Consider the following 19,727-nt stretch of genomic DNA (forward strand, 5'->3'; position numbering starts at 1 on the left):
TTTGAAGGGAATTTTCCCGGTTGAGTGTTAGCACTCACAGTTTGGGAAATCTGACTTATCTGCGTGTCAATGTTCTTCAAATGTGTGGCCATACCTTGCATGTCTGATTCAACCTTCTCCATCCTTTGGTTTTTCTGATCCATGATCTTGTTCGTCTGAATCATGAAGGACTTGAATATGTCTTCTGTGGTCATCTTCTTCTGATCATAGACCATTCCATCAGTAACTGTGAATCCCGGGGGTGGTTGCAGAGCATTATTGGGGTTCCCATAGGAAAGGTTGGGATGCCCCTTGTTTCCGTACTGATTATAACCTCCACCCTGATAGTTGGGGCGGGAGTTATTATAGTACCTGCTGTTGCCCTCTTGATGCACGTAGTTCACGTCTTCTACACCTCCTTGGGGCTGTTGAGAGGGCTGCCCCATTGCCATGCAATAAAATTTCATAGTCAGAGCATCCAACTTGTCGGATAAGGTGCCAAATTGATCATTATCTGTAGTGGAAGCCGCTCTGTGCACCTTACTCTTCTCATTACTCCATCCTTCATCATTAGAAGCGAGCTCCTCAATTACTTCCATAGCTTCATTTACTGCCTTCTTGAGAAGAATTCCTCCTGAGCTCAAATTCAATTCCCGTTGTGCTTCAAGCACACACCCCTTGAAGAATGTAATGACTTGAGCTGTCGAGGTTAGCCCATGATTGGAACATTGCTTCATCAGGGCTTTGAATCTCGCTCATGCTTCCCTGATATTCTCCACAGGGTTCATCTGAAAGGAAATGATCTCATGTTGCCTCTTAATAGCCTCACTAGGGGGTAAAACTTTTCCAAAAACTTTTCCACCATAACATCCCATGTTCTAATAGACCCCGACTCCAAACTCTCCAACCAGTCCTTTACTGAATCATCTAAGGAAAAGGGAAACAACCTCAGTCGAAAATGCCCATCTGTCACTCCATTCAACTTCATAGTGTTGCAGACCTGAATGAACTTGGTGATCTGTGGATTTGCCCCTAAAAGCAATGTTCTCCGCTATCTGAATTAGACCTCTCCTCAGCTCAAAATTGTTGGCATCGATTTTATTGATAGGCGGTTGTGCCACTCCATGATAGGCATATTGATTCTGCACAGGCACCACCGCTGGTCTACGATTAACCAGGTTGCGCAACTCCTCCAGCTGCCGGAGAAGCTCGGCATTAGTGGAAGGAGGGTGTGGTTGATCGTTGTTATCTTCTGCCCCCTCCATCAGACTAGGAGGTTCCGAATCAAACTGAATACGGTCCTGAACTGGTGATAGGGAAAGATCCCTATGAACTGAGATGCTCATATGCGGTTAGGCAAATAATCTTGAATTTTCTTTTTGAGTCTCCTATATGCGTTCATCTTCCGGTTTGTTGCTTCAATCTCATGATCAAAAGGTTCTAGAGGCTGGCCTTTATAACGTGTGTGCATGCACCTAGAAAAGAAACACAAATGTGTGAACTCGAAAAATTTAAAGAAAAATAAAGCAATAAAATTAGAAGTAGTAATCTTGATTATCATCACGATATTAACCTATATATTACAAAAATTGTCCCCGGTAACGTCGCCAAAAACTTGACTCAACTTTATTTTACCCAATTAATACCAGCATGTGTACGGATTGTAACATTTAGCAAGCAAGAGTAATTTGTATCCCACAGAGACAATTAAGTGTAAACCTAAGTACCACAAACGAATTTCAATTACTATCCAGACAAACTAATAGAAGCATATAAATTCAGAGATTAAATTAAAGCACTTAAACAAGAAAGCAATTAAGCAAGTTGTGTAAGATGATGGAGAAATATGCAGAATTCAGGGATCCGATGCACAACTCATAGTCTAACCCAATTGAAATAGATTTACCATTTGAAGTCTCCAGAATTATTGAATCAATCACAATTATAGATTAAACCCCCTCCTGAGGTGAAAAATCTGTAAATTAGGTGTAATAATTGAAGTCCCCTTCTAATTCTTAGATCTAAATCCCAATGGTTTGATTAGATTAATGATCCCACTTAGAATCTCAACTCTCCCGAGTTCTATTGAATTAAGGTGTGAATTATTCTTCTTTCAAGATTAATTATTTCATCTCCCGATTACTCTAATAAACTCTAACACTCCCAATTGGTGATCAAGCAATTGATAGGAAAAACACATGAATAATTCAAACAATTGCAAGAACAAGATTAAACGAAGTCAATTGGATTAAAACTATGAATCAATGCATTTTCACCCAGAATTCTACACAAAGAGTTTAGCTACTCATGTTCATGGTAGAAAACAAACCAAAACTAAGAAAAACAAAGAGAAACATGATACGAATTACAATTGGCGGAGGAATCGAAGCTTGAGTCTTCAATCTTCTTCCAAAAGTTCTTCAGAGAGAGAAAGTGTGTCTAAGGCGGCTGGAACTGAATGTCAAGAATTGACCTAAATCTTTCCTCTTATTCTCCTCTTCTAAAATCGTGTTGGACTCAGAAAAACGCAAGATTGACAGACCCGGCCGGGTGGAAGTTTCTGGACTCTCCACGTTATAGAAGAACCTCCCGGCCGGGTGGAATTATTGCCCACGAAAATCACCCAGTCGGGTCTAGCAAATTCGGCACTCACTAGACTTCTTCAAGCTTAGTGTTGACACCCGGCCGGGAACCATAGAATATTCACCCGACCAGGTGGAGTGATACGAAGCATATTTCCTATATTTTTTCCCCTTAGACTATACATTTTTATGTAAATTATAACTCATCAAAGAGTGCTTTTATTGAAGTTTAGGATTTTAAAGCGGGAAGGTTGTCGGAAGTGCACACTTGAGGATTCCAGAACTAACACCCGGTCGGGCGATTTCAGTAAGGTAGGAGGAGTCCAGAGAGAACACCCGGTCGGGTGTTCTGACATCACCAAATCACCCGGTCGGGTGTTTCCCGCGATGCACCCAGTAGCAGTTCGCCCGGTCGGGCAAATTTCCTTTTTAATTTCGCCCGGTCGGGCGTTTCGGAGCTTCAACCACTTATTGGCAGTTTACTCGGCAGTTGAAGAGGGAAAAAAGAAGAAAAAAGAATCAGACGAGAGGAATTCCAGAGAGGAAAAAAGAGAGAAAAGGGATAAAGAGAGGAGGAAGAAGAAAAGGAAGAAGTTCCGGCCAACATTCTGACGATCCGTCTCCAAACCACAATTCCACTCAACGAGAGCATCCTTCCTATGGTATTTATTGCGAATCACTATGTGTTTAGGATAAGCTCTTTATGTTGCTCCAAGTTGTAATCTAGGCTTTGTATAGATGTTTTTACACCATTGAACTCATATGTTTGTTACCAACAATGTGCTTAAAGTTATTCATTATGTTTTTGGCTAATAATTTAGTGTTGTTATTTCCTTTGCTATTGTCTCTTTAACATAGTTTAGGAATGTTTGATTGTTGGATTGCTATTGAATTATAATTGTTCAAAGGATAGTTTGATAGTGGATTAAGTAGGTGATCATAGTAGATGTTTATTTCTCTAGCGCTTCGTAGGAGTTTATAAACATTGAAGATTGGTTTGTAGGTTATGTGTTCAGCTAATTGGGAACTACTCATCGTGTACATGTTCAGTGTATGTGATTAGGTTGATGTTTTAATCCCTTCATATGTTTCATTGTTAAAGGTGTAGAACAATACAAGCCTAGTGAGCAACTTGGAGTGACACATTTTCCCTTTCGAATAGTCTTTCTTTAGTTAACTTGTAGCTTTATTTTGTCATTAACTTTTGGAAATCAAAACCTTCAAAACAATTCACCTTTTTTGTATGTCTTTCCTTTGTTTTAGAGTTAAATAATCAATTCCTTCCATGTGGATCGACAGTCGATGTATTACATTCGACGTTGTATTCTTGCAGTATTGCTGTAATATTAGAGCTATTTTATTAAACTTGTGTGATCGTACACTTGATAATTGAAATCGAAATTTACACATCATGTTTTGGCACCGTTGCCGGGGAAGGCAATAGATTGTTTAACTTCTAGCTTGTGTTTTGTGTTTTATTTGATCTTTCTTTTTATTCTTGTAGGTACTCATTTCGTTTTTTTGGGAGCTGATAGCCATCTACCACATCTGGACTTGAAGACGAAGGAGTATATTTTTCTAGGTTATATTTTCTCTAATTCTTAGGGTAGTAATTTGGTAGCTTAGTTTTCTTTTAAGCACACACTTTTTATAGGACTTACCCCGAAGTTGTCGAGAGGTCTCGCTTTCGGTATTAGGAAATATATTGTGTGTGTGCTTGGTTTCTTTTCCGTTGCGCAGGTTATAAAATAAAAATAAAAATAAAAAAATAGTGAATGCACATGCGATCACAGGGTACACCACCGTTTGGATTACTCTGTTTTCGAAGAAGGAGAAGGTTTAGAGGTTCAACAAGTGAGATCTTTCCGGACTATCCAAGTCCAATCAGAAGAAACATACAGTTTGGGTTAAGGGAAGAAAGGGATCAAGAATCAGACGTTGAAACAATGGCAGATAACAACAATGAGATTCCACCACCCGTGGGAAGGCTTGGCGACACTCTTAGGTCAGGAATTGAGTATCCGGGGGAGTTCGCTTATGCAAATGATAACGTCAACATTCCACCTCACTACATTAGTTTGGTGAATGGAGGAAATCTTTTCCACGGACGGGATGATGAAGATCCGGTGAGTCATCTTAATGCCTTTTATGAATTGACCAATTCTCATAGACCTCCAAATGTGGAGCATCATCGGATTAAGAGGGCATTATTTCCTTTCTCATTGAGGGAGAAAGCAAGAGCGTGGTATGATTCATTACCGGGCTACAACATAGCGACATTCCAAGAGTTGAAGTCGTTGTTTCTTTTGGAATACAACTCTCCAATGAAGATCGAGAAATTGAGAGAGGAGATCACTTCCTTCCGACAGAAATATGATGAGTCCTTCGCAGAAGCATGGAAGAGATTCACAGAAATGCTAAGGAAATGCCCAAGTCATGGTTTAGCTCCGGGGCATGACCTTCTGAAATTCTACAAGGGGCTCAATAATGAAGGCATGGGATTAGTCACTGCAGGCTCAAATGGGAACTTAGATGATCTAACTCACGATGAGGTTAGAGCCGTATTCCAAAGATTGGCAAATAATCAAAGGAATTGGAATAATCCAAGAAGAGCGGCTGAGAAGGCAGGAGATACATTTGGTGCTACAAAAGATACAGAAAGAGTGGCAGCAATAGAGGCTCAATTGGCAGACATAAGCACTCAAATGTCTTCGATGACAAAGGCAGTTAAATCTCTTCAACTGACTCCTCAACCTCAAGCATTTGCTGTTTTGAAGTGTGGATTGTGCCAAGGAGGACATCATACGGATCAATGTCCAAGTCTTCAAGGACCATCAGTGGAGGACGTGAACTACATTGGTAACAATCGTCAAGGGGTTCAACCAAGGCAATCAATACAACAATAAGCAGAATTGGAGGCCTCGACAAACAAACTGGAATCAAGCTGGTCCTAGCAACACCTCGGGTAATCAATGGAGGAACAACACTCAACCCCCAGGTTTTGAGAAGAAGTCATCAGTTGAGGATCAATTGGGTCAGATTTTCTCTTTTATGAATAAAAGTCAAAAGGAGAATGAGAATTTCAAGGAAAGAACAGTGGAAAAGTTTGGACAGATGGAGGCTACAATGAGGAATCTTGAGACTCAGATTGGGCAGCTTGCTACAGCATCTCATACAAGAATTCCTAATACAATCCCGAGTAATACAGTGCCCAATCCTAAAGGCAATGAACAGTGTAAGGTAGTGACTTTGAGAAGTGGTCGTGAGTTGGATTCGACACCATTAATGGACGGCCAAGGTACTTCCGGCATCTCACACGCAGGGGCGGATGAGATGTTAGGCTTGCATTCCTCGCATGCAGGGGCGGACGAGGCATGTAAGGGAAGTCCCGCGTTGGTGCATGGGGCCCAACATGGTTAAGAACAGGCTGCATCCGGCAGCAAGGAACATGGTGAAGAATCCGAGTCAAGTGGAAAGTTTTCTGCAGAAGAGAAAGGAAAAAAGACAGTAGAAATGATGACAAGTCCGGCACAAGATCCGAAAAGCAAGTTCAATTTCTCTGATCATGTTCCTCCTCCACCATATCCACCCAAGAGGAAGAAGAGGGCCCCAAAAGAGAAAAGTTTTGAGTGGATGATAAATGTGATTCGAAAAGTGAATGTGGATGTTTCATTAGTGACCTCTTCACTAACTTTCCCAAGTTCTCCAAGTTCTTCAAGGACATGATGGCAAACAAGGAGAAACTACAAGACGAGGGGATAGTGGCTTTGAGCATGAATTGCTCACAACTGATTTCTGGAATGATGCCAATGAAGAAGAGGGACCCCGGAAGTTGTGTGATTCCTTGTGAGATCTGCAATACAATCTTCACAAAATGCTTATTAAATCAAGGATCGGGGATCTCACTGATGGCTCTGAAAACTGCACGTGCCATTGGTCTAGAGGATAGAATGGAGCCTATTGACATTGCTCTACAATTGGCTGATCATTCAATAATGAAGCCCACTGGAATAGTAGAGGATGTCCTGGTCAAAGTCGACAAATTCGTCATCCCTGTTGATTTCATAGTCTTGGACATGCCCGAGGACAAAGAGGTACCAATCCTGTTTGGTAGACCATTTCTTGCCACGGGAGATGTGTTGCTTGGAGCAAAAGACAACTCTGTCACGTTCAGAATTAATGGTGAGCAAGTGACCATTAATGTAGAGAAGGCAATGAAGCACCCTAGTGATGCAAAAGCGTGCTTTAGAGTTGATGTCCTCGATAAAGGCATATTTGACAAGATGTGTTGCTCGGCAAGAATAGAAGGAAGCGTATATGACAAAGTGAGCTTGGAAAGAGACTGTGGTTCAACAATCAAAGTAAATTTTGATGAAATAGAGGATTCTCAAGTTGATCAACCAAGTTTCGAAAATGAATGTGTGGTGGATACTTTCATGGCGGATGTGAAATCTTCAATAGAAGTACCACCAAAGCTTGAATTGAAGCCACTTCCGACAAACCTGAAATATGTCTTCCTTGGTGAGGATGAAACTCTACCGGTAGTAGTATCGGCTATGTTGAATGATGAGGAGGAATCCAAGTTAATAGAGTTGCTGAAGTCGCACAAGCAAGCTCTAGAATGGTCCATCGCCGATATCAAAGGAATCAGCCCCGCAATATGCAAGCATAAAATTTTGATGGAAGATTGAGCTAAGCAGGTAAGAGAGAGACAAAGACGGTTGAACCCACTTATGCAAGAAGTGGTGGAAAAGGAAGTGAAGAAATTGTTGAAATTTGGGATGATCTATCACATATCCGATAGTGAGTGGGTTAGCCCGGTGCAATGTGTACCGAAGAAAGGAGGAATAACCGTGACAGTCAATGAAAAGAATTAAGTCTTAGCAACTCGATTGGTAAACTAGAGTTTGCATGAACTATAGAAGATTGAACAAGGCGACAAGAAAAGATCACTTTCCGTTGCCACTTCTAGATCAGATGCTTGATAGGATTGCGGGTTATTCTCACTATTGCTTCTTAGATGGATACTCGGGGTATAATCAGATTGCAATTGCCCCGGAAGATCAAGAAAAGACGACATTCACATGTCCTATTGGTACTTATGCCTTCCGTCGGATGCCTTTTGGTTTGTGCAATGCACCGGCTACGTTTCAACGTTGCAACGTTGCATGATGGCAATATTTTCTGACATGAATGAAGACATTATGGAGATCTTTATGGATGATTTCTCCGTCTTTGGATCCTCATTTGACCTTTGCTTAGAAAATTTGAGACGGGTCTTGCAAAGATGTGAAGAATCGAATCTCGTGCTTAATTGGGAGAAGTGTCAATTCATGGTCAAAGAAGGCCTAGTTTTGGGACACAAGGTGTCGGAGTTGGGATTGGAGATGGATAAGCCGAAGATTGATGTGATCTCTAAGTTACCTCCCCTAACGAATGTGAAGGGCATCCGTAGTTTCCTTGGTCATGCGGGATTCTACCGAAGATTTATAAAAGATTTTTCAAAGATTGCAAAGCCACTTTGCAACTTACTCGAGAAGGATGCCAAAATCGTCTTTGATGATAAATGCCTTGAGGCATTTGAATTGCTTAAGAAAAAGCTAGTTGAAGCTCTTATTATTATCACACCTGATTGGTCGAAACCATTTGAGTTGATGTGTGATGCTTCGGACTATGCTGTGGGGGTCGTTTTAGGCTAAAAAAGAGACAAGGTCCTACATGCCATCTACTATGGTAGAAAAGTACTCAATGAAGCTCAATTGAATTACACCACGATGGAGAAGGAAATGTTAGCAGTTGTGTACGCTTTTGAGAAGTTTCGTGCATACTTACTTGGCACGAAAGTGGTAGTGTTCACGGACCATTCAATTATCAAGTATTTGATGAATAAGAAAGATGCAAAGCCTCGGTTGGTGAGATGGATCCTATTATTACAAGAATTTGAAGTGGAAATTAAAGACAAAAAGGGGACCGAGAATTTGGTAGCTGGTCATCTTTCTAGGCTAGAGGGCTTGGAAGAGACGGAAGATGAGAAAAAGAAGAGGATCAACGAAAAATTTCCCGACAAGCAAGTGTTGCAAGTGGAAGCTCGGGAAACATATGTGTCGTGGTTTGCTAATTTGGCAAACTACCTTGTCACGGGCATTATACCCGAAGGGTTGTCGTCTAACCAAAAGAAGAAATTTTTTAGTGATACCCTCACGTATGCTTGGGAAGATCCGTTTCTCTTCCGTATTTGTAGTGATGGAGTCATTCGAAGGTGTGTGGGAGAGCATGAGCACCTTCAGATTTTGTCTGCATGCCATGATTCTGTGTATGGCGGCCACTTTGGAGCACGTCGAACTGCATTTAAAGTGCTTCAGTCCGGATTCTTTTGGCCATCGATCTTCAAGGATGCAAAAGCCTATGTAGAGAGATGTGACAGTTGCCAAAGATCCGACAATATCTCGTGGAGAAATGAAATGCCAATGAATAACATTCATAAGGTAGAACTCTTTGATGTTTGGGGAATAGACTTCATGGGACTGTTTCCCAAGTCTAATGGACAACAATACATTCTTGTAGCGGTCGACTATGTATCTAAATGGGTAGAGGCAGTGGCCTCGGCAACCAATGATGCCAAAGTGGTGTTGAAGTTTATCAAGAATCACATCTTTAACCGTTTTGGGACACCACGAGCTATTATCAGTGATGGAGGAACTCATTTTTGTAACAAGTTGTTTGAAAACCTCATAGGAAAGTATGGTGTCCAAAACAAGGTTGCTACCCCTTATCATCCCCAAACTAGTGGCCAAGTTGAAGTCTCCAATAGAGATAAAACGGGTGCTTGAGAAAGTTGTGAAGCCGTCTCGAAAGGATTGGGCTCAAAAGCTAGATGATGCGTTGTGGGCATATCGAACGGCATATAAGACCCCGATTGGAACTTCTCCATACAAGTTGGTCTTCGGAAAAGCTTGTCATTTGCCGGTAGAACTTGAGCGTAAAGCTTATTGGGCTTTGCAAAAGCTTAATTTGGATTATGATGTTGCAGCCGAGAAGAGAATGTTTGACATGAATGAGATGGATGAGTTTAGGCTTCATGCATATGAGAGCGTTGATCTCTACAAGGAGTGTGCTAAGAGGATACATGATGCAGCCATTAAGCCTCGTCAATTCAAGGAGGGACAGCTGGTCCTTTTATACAACTCTCGGCTGAAACTTTTTCCGGGCAAGCTCAAGTCAAGATGGTGGGGTCCTTATGTGGTGCACAAGGTATACCCCTACGGTGCTGTTGATATCCGAGATCAGAAAAATACATTCTTTGGAAGGTGAATGGCCAACGCTTGAAGGCCTATGTTGGAGTTGAAGGTGACATGGAGGCAAGAGAAGTGGCTTCTCTAGTGGAGCCAAAGATGTAGATCAAGGATGAAGAAAATCGAGTCAACGACTATAAACAAAGGCGCTGATTGGGAGGCAGCCCAAGTTTTTATTTTTCTTTTACTTTTGATTTCTTATGTTGGAGGTTTTGTTTGCTCAATTCTTTCCTCTAACATTTATTTTGAATTGAGTGTTTCTTTTTGTAGGTTTTGTTTCTTTTTGTAGGAGCAACTTGGAGATAGGACTCATTTGGAGCTTAGGAGGAAGCACACCCACAAAGGAATATACACCCACCCTCCCACCCCGAATGCACTATAGATTTCATGCCAAGTTTGGGGGAGTTTTCTTTCCCTTTACTTTATATGTTCTTCTTTGCATGCATTGAGGACAATGAAACATTCAAGTTTGGGGGGTTGTTTGAGTTTCAATTATTTTTATGCATGATGCATGTTTTTTTTGGGTGTATTGTATAATAAAGATGTTTTGAATCTATGTATTTGGCGGGTGCATGCTAGATCTTCGGCTTTCTGGTTGAAAAATCTTGCTTGATTTTACTTGATCTTTGAAGCTTAGGATGGATGGAATTGGTGCATGAATTTATTTGAAAGAGCATGTTGTGATTACTTCCGATTTCTTGGGTTGGGGAGAGTATGAAAGTCACATGTCTTGTGGAAATTATCTTGGATTGATTTGCTTTATCGAGTGAAGTGCTTTCATTCATTTGTGTTAATGATTTGGGAGGATAAGGCACTAGGATGAACCCCATGTCCAAATGATCACATGCCTAGTCCAACAAATGATCCCCTAGAAGCCACTTTGAGCTTAATTCCCTATTGTTTGTGTAAACACTTAGCCGATCACTTAGCTACTTAAATAAGCCTCATTTTAGCCTTATCAATAGACCTTGCTACTATTTGGGTGCTAAATACAAGTTTGAGCTTTGTGGTTTGAGTTTTGAGTGTTGGGTGGTGTCTTGTAAAACTGTAGACATTTTGAGACTTGATGTAATGCATAGGTGAAAAGAATGAAGTTCGTAGAAAAAAAAAGAAAAAAAAAGACGACCTCCAAATTTGCAAAAGTCGAGGTCTTATAAAAAAATGGAAGAAAAAAGTTTGATGAAATAAAGTTAGAGCTTCTATATTTGAAAGATGTAATCTTGTCTAGAATGGATCTCAAGTTTGGGGGAGTGAGAGTTTGGTTGTAAAATCTTGTTGTTTGATCTTTGGAAGGAAGTTGTAGGGGGAAGAATTTGGCACTCAAATGTGTAGCCTTTGAGCTCACTATCCATATTTATCCTACCTCATCCCTAGCCCCATTACAACCTTTTATCAAAGACCTTGGAGCTTATTGTTGATACATTGTGAATGTTTTGTAAATAGCTTGGTAGAGTTGAAGAAGTTTGATTTGAAATCCGCGAGTCTATGTGATTAGTAATGCTTGACGAGTCGATGACGACGGTTTGAGTTGTATGATCTTATGCTTGGACTTACTTTGAAATGCACCTTGACTTGAAGTTCTAGGGTGATGAGTGATTGTTCTTGAGAGTGGGAAATCTTGATTGGAATTGTTGGGGGTTTAGATTGTGTCATTCACGTCCCTACATGATTCTTTGTGATGAAAATTTTGTTTTTGTGGGTTAAACTTTGTTGAGTTATTGTGCTTAAAATACACCTTGCTCGAGGGCGAGCAAGAGCTCAAGTTTGGGGGTATTTGATGCGAAACATATTTCCTATACTTTTCCCCCTTAGACTATACATTTTTATGTAAATTATAACTCATCAAAGAGTACTTTTATTGAAGTTTAGGATGTTAAAGCGGGAAGGTTGTCGGAAGTGCACACTTGAGGATTCCAGAACTAACACCCGGTCGGGTGTTTTAGCTCCAACACAACACCCAGTCGGGTGAAATGTAGAAAGCATTCGGAGTCCAGAAACTTTGCCCAGTCGGGCGATTTTGTGGTACGAAACGCCCGGTCGGGCGATTTCAGTAAGGCAGGAGGAGTCCAGAGAGAACACCCGGTCGGGTGTTCTGACATCACCAAATCACCCGGTCGGGTGTTTCCCGCGATGCACCCAGTAGCAATTCGCCCGCCCATTACAACCTTTTATCAAAGACCTTGGACCTTATTGTTGATACATTGTGGATGTTTTGTAAATAGCTTGGTAGAGTTGAAGAAGTTTGATTTGAAATCCGTGAGTCTATGTGATTAGTAATGTTTGACGAGTCGATGACGACGGTTTGAGTTGTATGATCTTATGCTTGGACTTACTTTGAAATGCACCTTGACTTGAAGTTCTAGGGTGATGAGTGATTTTTCTTGAGAGTGGGAAATCTTGATTGGAATTTTTGGGGGTTTAGATTGTGTCATTCACGTCCCTACATGATTCTTTGTGATGAAAATTTTGTTTTTGTGGGTTAAACTTTGTTGAGTTATTGTGCTTAAAATACACCTTGCTCGAGGGCGAGCAAAAGCTCAAGTTTGGGGGTATTTGATGCGAAGCATATTTCCTATACTTTTCCCCCTTAGACTATACATTTTTATGTAAATTATAACTCATCAAAGAGTGCTTTTATTGAAGTTTAGGATGTTAAAGCGGGAAGGTTGTCGAAAGTGCACACTTGAGGATTCCAGAACAAACACCCGGTCGGGTGTTTTAGCTCCAACACAACACCCGGTCGAGTGAAATGTAGAAAGCATTCGGTGTCCAGAAACTTCGCCCGGTCGGGCGATTTTGTGGTACGAAACGCCCGGTCGGGCGATTTCAGTAAGGCCGGAGGAGTCTAGAGAGAACACCCGGTCGGGTGTTCTGACATCACCAAATCACCCGGTACCCGTTTTCCGCGATGCACCCAGTAGCAGTTCGCCCGGTCGGGCGAATTTCCTTTTTAATTTCGCCCGGTCGGGCGTTTCGGAGCTTCAACCACTTATTGGCAGTTTACTCGGCAGTTGAAGAGGTAAAAAAAGAAGAAAAAAGAATCAGACGAGAGGAATTCCAGAGAGGAAAAAGGAGAAAAAATGGAGAAAGAGAGGAGGAAGAAGAAAAGGAAGAAGTTCACGCCAACATTCCGACAATAGTATCTCGACTTTAAAAATATCTGCAATAGTCCCTGGACTAAGGGTAATTATTTCAAAATTGGTCATTTTGGCATTTTTCCACTCGAAAATGCCTTTTTGGGCTACTAGGAAGTTTCGACTTATTATATTTTTTACTTTTTTAATCTGATATTATTTCAATGATGTATAAAATCTGATATTAGTTTATAATTATTTTTTCTTCCCTTTGTCATCCTTCATTTTTTTTCATTTTTTAAATATCAGATTTAATTTTATAAAATTAAATAAATGCAGTCGGCTCACACAAAACATTTTTATAATAGAATACATAAATTAATAATTTTAATTAAAATAATTTAGATATTTAAAAATATAAATTTTAAATTTAACTTTATAAAATTAAAATCTCATATTTAAAAAAAGAAACAAAATGAAGGATGGAAAATGGAAGAAGAAGAAGTTAATTTTAAAATAATATCCGATTTAGCAGATCATTGAAATAATATCAGATTGAAAAAGTAAAAAATGTTTAAAGTCAAATCTAGCAGCCCAAAAGGGCATTTTCGGGTGGAAAAATGTTAAAAGGACCAATTTTGAAATAAACCCTTAGTCCAGGGACTACTGTAGATATTTTTAAAATCCAGCAACTATTGGCGAGATAAGTCTATAGTTCGGGTACCATTTTTGTATTCAAAAAAATTGATCACGTAAACATAATATTCTAAATATCTAAATTATTTTAATTAAAATTATTAATTTATGTATTTTATTATAAAAAAGTTTTGTGTGAGTTGGCTGCATTTATTTAATTTTATAAAATTAAATCTGATATTTAAAAATAAAATAAAATAAAGGATAGTAAAGGGAAGAAGAAGATAATTTTAAAATACAGATTTTATACATTATTGATTGTGAAAAGTCGAAATTGCCCAGCAGCCCAAAATGGTATTTTCGGGTGAAAAAATGTCAAAATGATCAATTTTGAAATAAACCCTTAGTGCAGGGACTACTGTAGATATTTTTTTAAAGTCCACATACTATTGACGATATAAACCTACAATTTATGGACCATTTTTGTAATTCAAAAAAAAATTGATCACGTAAATATAATACTCTTATATTGATATTTTTCATCCAAAGCATGCAAATGATTTCATGATTTTCAAGTTATAAATTGACCAAATGGTTTCATACTATCAATATATCCCAATGCGATTGAATAAATTCCGATTACAACGGTCCTCCCATCATCACCTCAGAAGCTTTCAGAACTTCTCGTGGGCAAAATGTATCCTCCTCTTCCCATGTCGAAATACGTAAATCTGAACAACCTTTTCTGCATAATCTAATACCCTTTTTCTCGATCAAGAATCTAATTTTCATTTCCATTTGACCACGATTGAGTTTAGGCTTTTTTTTACGTATTCTGAATATTTGTTCTTCACCTAGTTTTCCCTGACTTTAAAGGAAAAGATTCAGCACCATACCTTCCACCATTACATTTTCTTTGAGTTGCATTTATTTGGATTTGATTTGTTGCCAATTATGTTTAATTGGAGAGTTGCAATTTCTTCTTTGTATTCATTTAAAGGATTATTATGGGTTTCTTAACTCCCTGTAGCAGAAAGTCTCATTTTCACCTAAATATATGTTTATATTTATGTTGGGGATTTGATATTTAAGTAGGGAATGATCAGCAGATAGTTTGTGTGAAGTTATTGAACCCAAATGATTGAATCATGATTTGAGTTTTATGGCTGTTAGAAAAAGGCCCTCTTCGTTTAGTGTATTTGGGGATATGAAGTCACAGTCTTTTTAGGCGTTGGACTATTGAAGTAGAGAGCAATAGCCAACATGGCTCACTTAACCTATTCTGGTTCAATGGGTGATGGCTCACACCATTGTCAGGGAGTGCAGATTGTCCCGTTCAAGACCTCAACGACGTCGTTGCAGATGCTTTTGTTGCACGGGAATTTGGAGATTTGTGTGGAGGGAGCCAAGAATCTTCCTAATATGGATTTATTGAACAATAGCATAGGTGATATGATAGGGACTTTGTCGGGGAAAATACAAACAAGTGACCCTTATGTCACAATTGCAATATCTGGTGCTGTAATTTGTAGGACTTTCGTGATTAGAGATGATGAAAATCCTGTTTGGGACCAGCATTTTAATGTCCCAGTAGCACATTATGGTACAGAGGTGCAGTTTATTGTTAAAGACAACGATTTCCTGGGATCTGAGATCATAGGGGCTGTTGGGATCCCTATGGAGCAGTTAACCTCTGGGACTAGAATGAGTGGAACTTATCCAATCATCGGTGCAAACGGGAAGCCGTGTAACAAGGGGGCTGCTTTGAGCCTATGGATTCAGTATATACCGATGGAGAATATGTCAATTTATCATGATGGAGTGGGATCAAACCTTAAGAATGAAGGTGTGGCCGGTACCTATTTTCCTCTTAGGATAGGTGGAACTGTCACACTGTACCAAGATGCTCATGTGCATAATGGTACACTTTCAGATGTGGTGTTGAGTGATGGAACGACATATAAAAATGGTAGTTGCTGGCGCGATATATATGATGCGATATCTCAAGCTCGCTGGCTAGTTTATATCACAGGATGGTCTGTTTATCACCTAGTTCAACTAGTTAGGGACGATCCTCTTGTAACAAACAGTAGCTTGGGAGAGCTTCTTAAATCCAAGTCTCAAGAAGGGGTGAGAATACTGCTCCTTGTATGGGATGATCCTACTTCTACGACCATATTGGGGTATAAAACTGTAAGGAACCATCTCTGTTGTGTACTTATGTTTGTATTTCAAGATAATATTAGTGGGTGTCAGGGGTGAAATGGCTTACTGTTTTCTTGTCATGCTATTCATAGCACATATTTTTTGCCATGTTTTGATAACTTAAACTAAATCGAGGTGTTCCTTGATTCAGAAGTTCAATGCTCTATAAATTTATGCATTTGTTAATGTGCATTACTTTAATGATGAATTTTCAAGCTTCTAGTTTAAAGGTGTTCCATGATTCAGAAGTTCAATGCTCTATGAATTTATGTATTTGGTAATATGCATAAATCTAATGATGAATTTTCAAGCTTCTAGTTTAAACATCATAACTTTATTTACTGCTTATTACAACAGGAAGGGGTAATGAATACCGGGGATGATGAAACGCGCCGCTATTTTAAGCATTCATGCGTGAAAGTACTATTATGTCCAAGAAGTGCTGGGAGAGGTAGCTGGGCCAAAAAGCAGGTTGGTTTCTGAATCCTACTCTGCTGATAATGACTTGATTCCTAAACTTTCATCTGTAAAAAGTTGTGAGCCATATAAGAAGAGTTTCCTTGCAAGACCTTTGGTACACTTACAGTCCGGAGCTAGAATTTTTCTGAGTCAAAAAGAAATAATTTCGGTAGAGAAAGCTATAAATCTGGTTCTTCCGAACTACTGATCTCATATGCCTGCAAATGGAATTTTTTATACACCATTTTTCCTGTTGATGTTAGCTTGAGGTTGTGTGTTTTGAGATCTTAATACATGTGAGATTATTTTAAAAGCAAAAAAAGTGCTCAAGTTTTCATAAAATGAACATTTTCTACACTTGTGTTCATCCTAAGATTCCGAATCAAGTGTGACTTGAATGTTTTGTTATATCATTAGGAAACAGAAACAATCTATACTCATCACCAGAAAAGTGTGATCGTAGATGCTGTCGCTGGTGATAATAGAAGAAAGATAATAGCATTTGTTGGGGGACTTGACTTATGCAAGGGAAGATATGATACTCCACAACACCCAATATTTAGCACATTGCTAAGTATTCACAAAGATGACTACCACAATCCTAATTTTGTGGTAATTGCTTTCTCTAATCATTTATTTACAGCATATTATCTTTTTCAACTTTGCAAATGCATATTAGTTCGGTAGTGCATATGTATGGAGGTTGAAACACCGAACGTATATTTTTCTGATAAAATAAGTAACTGGTACTTAATCTCAAAAGGGATTAAGTGACAAAAGATTAAGGGAGGTAGAAGAAATTAACTTTTCTAATTGAAATATAGTTCCTCTGTATTCTTCATTTCATTATGAATGTTTCATATAATTAAACAGGGACCTACTTTGGGTTGTCCAAGAGAGGCATGGCATGATTTACATTGCAGGTTTGATGGTCAAGCAGCATGTGACATCTTGAGAAACTTTGAAGAACGATGGTTAAAGGCCTCAAAGCGCCATGGCCAACTGAAGCTTTCACATGATGATTCTTTACTCAAGCTTAAACGAATTCCGGATATCTTAGGATTAGAAGAGTCCGCCAAAGTTACAGAAGGCGATCCAGAGGCTTGGAACGTCCAGGTAGGACAAAATTACATTATGAGGTCTTTTTGTATCCCACGATGGAGCTAAATTTACCACGTATATAGGTTTTCCGTTCGATTGACTCCAACTCTGTTAGAGGATTCCCCAAGGATCCAAGAAAGGCCACAGAAAAGGTAAACAATATCTTAGTCTTATTTATTATCTTTCCAACCATGGTTGTAATGAAAGAATTAATAGTTGATTCCATTAAACAGAACCTAGTATGCGGGAAGAATGTATTTATAGACATGAGTATACATACAGCCTACGTAAAGGCAATTCGTGCTGCTCAACACTTCATTTACATTGAGAACCAGTACTTCCTTGGGTCATCATACAATTGGGCTACTTACAAGAACTTGGGTAAGGAACTCATTGTGGCAGTGAAAAAGGGTTGTGTATTCATCTCTACATCTTTTGTCTATCAGCAAGTACAAGATGAATCAGTTTCTCCTTTTTTAGGTGCAAACAATCTAATTCCTATGGAAATTGCTCTGAAGATTGCTAAGAAGATCCGAGCAAAGGAGAGGTTCGCTGTGTACATTGTCATTCCAATGTGGCCCGAAGGAGTTCCCTCCAGCACGGCCACCCAAAGAATTCTCTTTTGGCAGGTGGGCTCTTGTATCCAATATAAAAGGTTTATGATTCTTTAAATGTTTATGTAATGCTAATATTATCTGTAATTCTAAGGTTTTACTTGGTCGGTTTGCATTTCGTCTCACACGCTCTACATCATTGCAGTATAATACAATGCAAATGATGTATGAAACAATCTACAATGCTTTAGTAGAAGTAGGGCTTGACAAAGAGCAAGAGCCTCAGGACTATTTGAATTTCTTTTGCCTTGGCAATCGTGAACCCGATTATGGTCGGCGGGAGTCATCAAATATCAAAAACACCTCTGGTAATACTCCACAGGTACACTAGCTATCCTTCACATTGTAATGACTCAAGCTACTGTGCTTCAGGCCCTATCTTCTGATTTTCTGGATGTATGTATCACTGCCCAGGCCCTAGCTCGGAGAAACCGTCGCTTCATGATCTATGTCCACTCAAAGGGAATGATAGTGGATGACGAATATGTAATATTGGGTTCTGCCAACATCAATCAACGATCGTTGGAAGGAACCAGAGATACTGAAATCGCAATCGGTGCATATCAGCCAAATCATAAATGGGCTAGCCAACAAGCTCACCCGAAAGCACAGGTAAACCTACCTTCTTTGTGTAGGCTGGAAATAATCCAATCTTACAAAACACTTGAGCTACCTTCTCTAAACTATCAGCATGACTAAAAAAATCAGGCTAATATAGCATTTGGCAGTGATACAAAGTTGGTAACTTTTCGGTGCAGATATATGGATACAGAATGTCACTCTGGGCAGAGCACACGGGTACTTTGGAGCCGTGCTTTGAGAATCCAGAGAGTTTGGAATGTGTGAAACGCATTAGATGGATGGGGCATCTCAACTGGCAAGAGTTTGAGTCTGAGGAAATGACCCCATTGAGAGGTCATTTGCTGAAGTATCCTGTACAAGTAGATGCAACAGGGAAGGTCATTCCTCTCCCCGGCTGTGAGACATTCCCCGACATGGGTGGCAAAATAATCGGAACATTCGCTGGGATTCAAGAAAATCTCACAATTTGATCATGGCATTGTTTGCTAGCAATGGAATTTTGTTGTTGTTCTTCTTATTCCTAACAAACATATCTCATACTTAGTCAAACTTAGGCTTGTGTACATATATATTCATTTGTAAGATACAGAAATGCATTTATTCATGTCTAGTGTAAGAATTTGATGTGCCTCAAGTTCTTGGCTTTATTCACTTTTTATTCTTATGATAGTGTAAGGCTATTATTAATCTTGTTAAGAATATTAGTACTCTGTCCCACACCAACACCAACACCAACACGTACACCAAATACACTACTACTTTCTCTACTATGTCTATTTACTTTTCCGCTTATATCTATATTTTACTGTTCTACAAATCTTTTATTATTACTTTTATTTTTGTTGAACATATATTAAAGGTACTCTTTCTCTTAATGTGAGAGTTGAATGAGCAGCTCAGCTCGAAGGAGTGCTCACAGCAGCTCGGTGCAGCTAGGCCAGGAAGTAGCGCCGACAAGTTTGTTATTTTCTGTTACTTGCAAATAGAGCAGTTAGAGCTCAAGTGTGTGGTGTAGTTTGTTGTGGAGCGGTTACTACTTCCTTCACTCTCATATAAGTTTAGTTTGTAGTTCATCTCAAGCATGAGAGTTTATGCGTTCATTTTCAATAATTGTTCATTCTTTTCTCAACCAAGTGTTCAACTTAGTCATCAGTTCTTCATTGTTGTGTGTGTATCAATTCCTTGTTTATACCTACCAGTGGC

The 19,727-nt window shown here is 39.3% G+C and overlaps 2 protein-coding genes and 1 non-coding gene across 4 annotated transcripts; 2 read left to right on the top strand and 1 right to left on the bottom strand.

The window, feature by feature from the left end:
- The first annotated feature begins 4,507 nt into the window (after nt 1-4,507).
- LOC121745992 lies at nt 4,508-6,287 on the top strand. The gene is made up of 3 exons (XM_042139936.1): nt 4,508-5,420; nt 5,560-5,801; nt 5,988-6,287. The coding sequence occupies exons 1-3, from the start codon at nt 4,508-4,510 to the stop codon at nt 6,285-6,287; spliced, it is 1,455 nt and encodes a 484-aa protein (XP_041995870.1).
- Nucleotides 4,898-5,004, bottom strand: LOC121746301. The gene has a single exon (XR_006039000.1). It is a non-coding gene; the product is annotated as a small nucleolar RNA R71 (small nucleolar RNA).
- Nucleotides 6,288-14,197: 7,910 nt separating the features above from the next.
- Nucleotides 14,198-19,111, top strand: LOC121744884 (phospholipase D beta 1-like). Of its 2 annotated transcripts, XM_042138562.1 has the most exons (11): nt 14,198-15,409; nt 15,497-15,756; nt 16,126-16,239; nt 16,645-16,839; nt 17,101-17,343; nt 17,412-17,480; nt 17,562-17,709; nt 17,809-17,957; nt 18,088-18,264; nt 18,357-18,554; nt 18,701-19,111. In XM_042138562.1, the coding sequence occupies exons 1-11, from the start codon at nt 14,827-14,829 to the stop codon at nt 18,992-18,994; spliced, it is 2,430 nt and encodes an 809-aa protein (XP_041994496.1). In that variant the 5' UTR covers nt 14,198-14,826; the 3' UTR covers nt 18,995-19,111. The 2 variants fall into 2 exon arrangements, with proteins under 2 accessions (XP_041994496.1, XP_041994495.1); XM_042138561.1 differs by having other exon boundaries at nt 14,198-15,756.
- The last annotated feature ends 616 nt before the right edge of the window (nt 19,112-19,727 follow it).

This window comes from Salvia splendens, chromosome 8 (assembly GCF_004379255.2).
Source record: "Salvia splendens isolate huo1 chromosome 8, SspV2, whole genome shotgun sequence".
NCBI classification, from domain to species: domain Eukaryota; kingdom Viridiplantae; phylum Streptophyta; class Magnoliopsida; order Lamiales; family Lamiaceae; genus Salvia; species Salvia splendens.

Excerpts from the sequence above, each read along its gene's own strand:
- LOC121745992 (XM_042139936.1), top strand. The coding sequence starts at position 4,508 with ATGGCAGATAACAACAATGAGATTCCACCACCCGTGGGAAGGCTTGGC. Across the intron at positions 5,421-5,559 it reads GGAGGACGTGAACTACATTG|GTTTTGAGAAGAAGTCATCA; the intron begins GTAACAATCGTC and ends CTCAACCCCCAG. Across the intron at positions 5,802-5,987 it reads AAGGCAATGAACAGTGTAAG|GCTGCATCCGGCAGCAAGGA; the intron begins GTAGTGACTTTG and ends GGTTAAGAACAG.
- LOC121744884 (XM_042138561.1), top strand. The coding sequence starts at position 14,827 with ATGGCTCACTTAACCTATTCTGGTTCAATGGGTGATGGCTCACACCAT. Across the intron at positions 15,757-16,125 it reads CCATATTGGGGTATAAAACT|GAAGGGGTAATGAATACCGG; the intron begins GTAAGGAACCAT and ends TTATTACAACAG. Across the intron at positions 18,555-18,700 it reads AAGCTCACCCGAAAGCACAG|ATATATGGATACAGAATGTC; the intron begins GTAAACCTACCT and ends TTTTCGGTGCAG.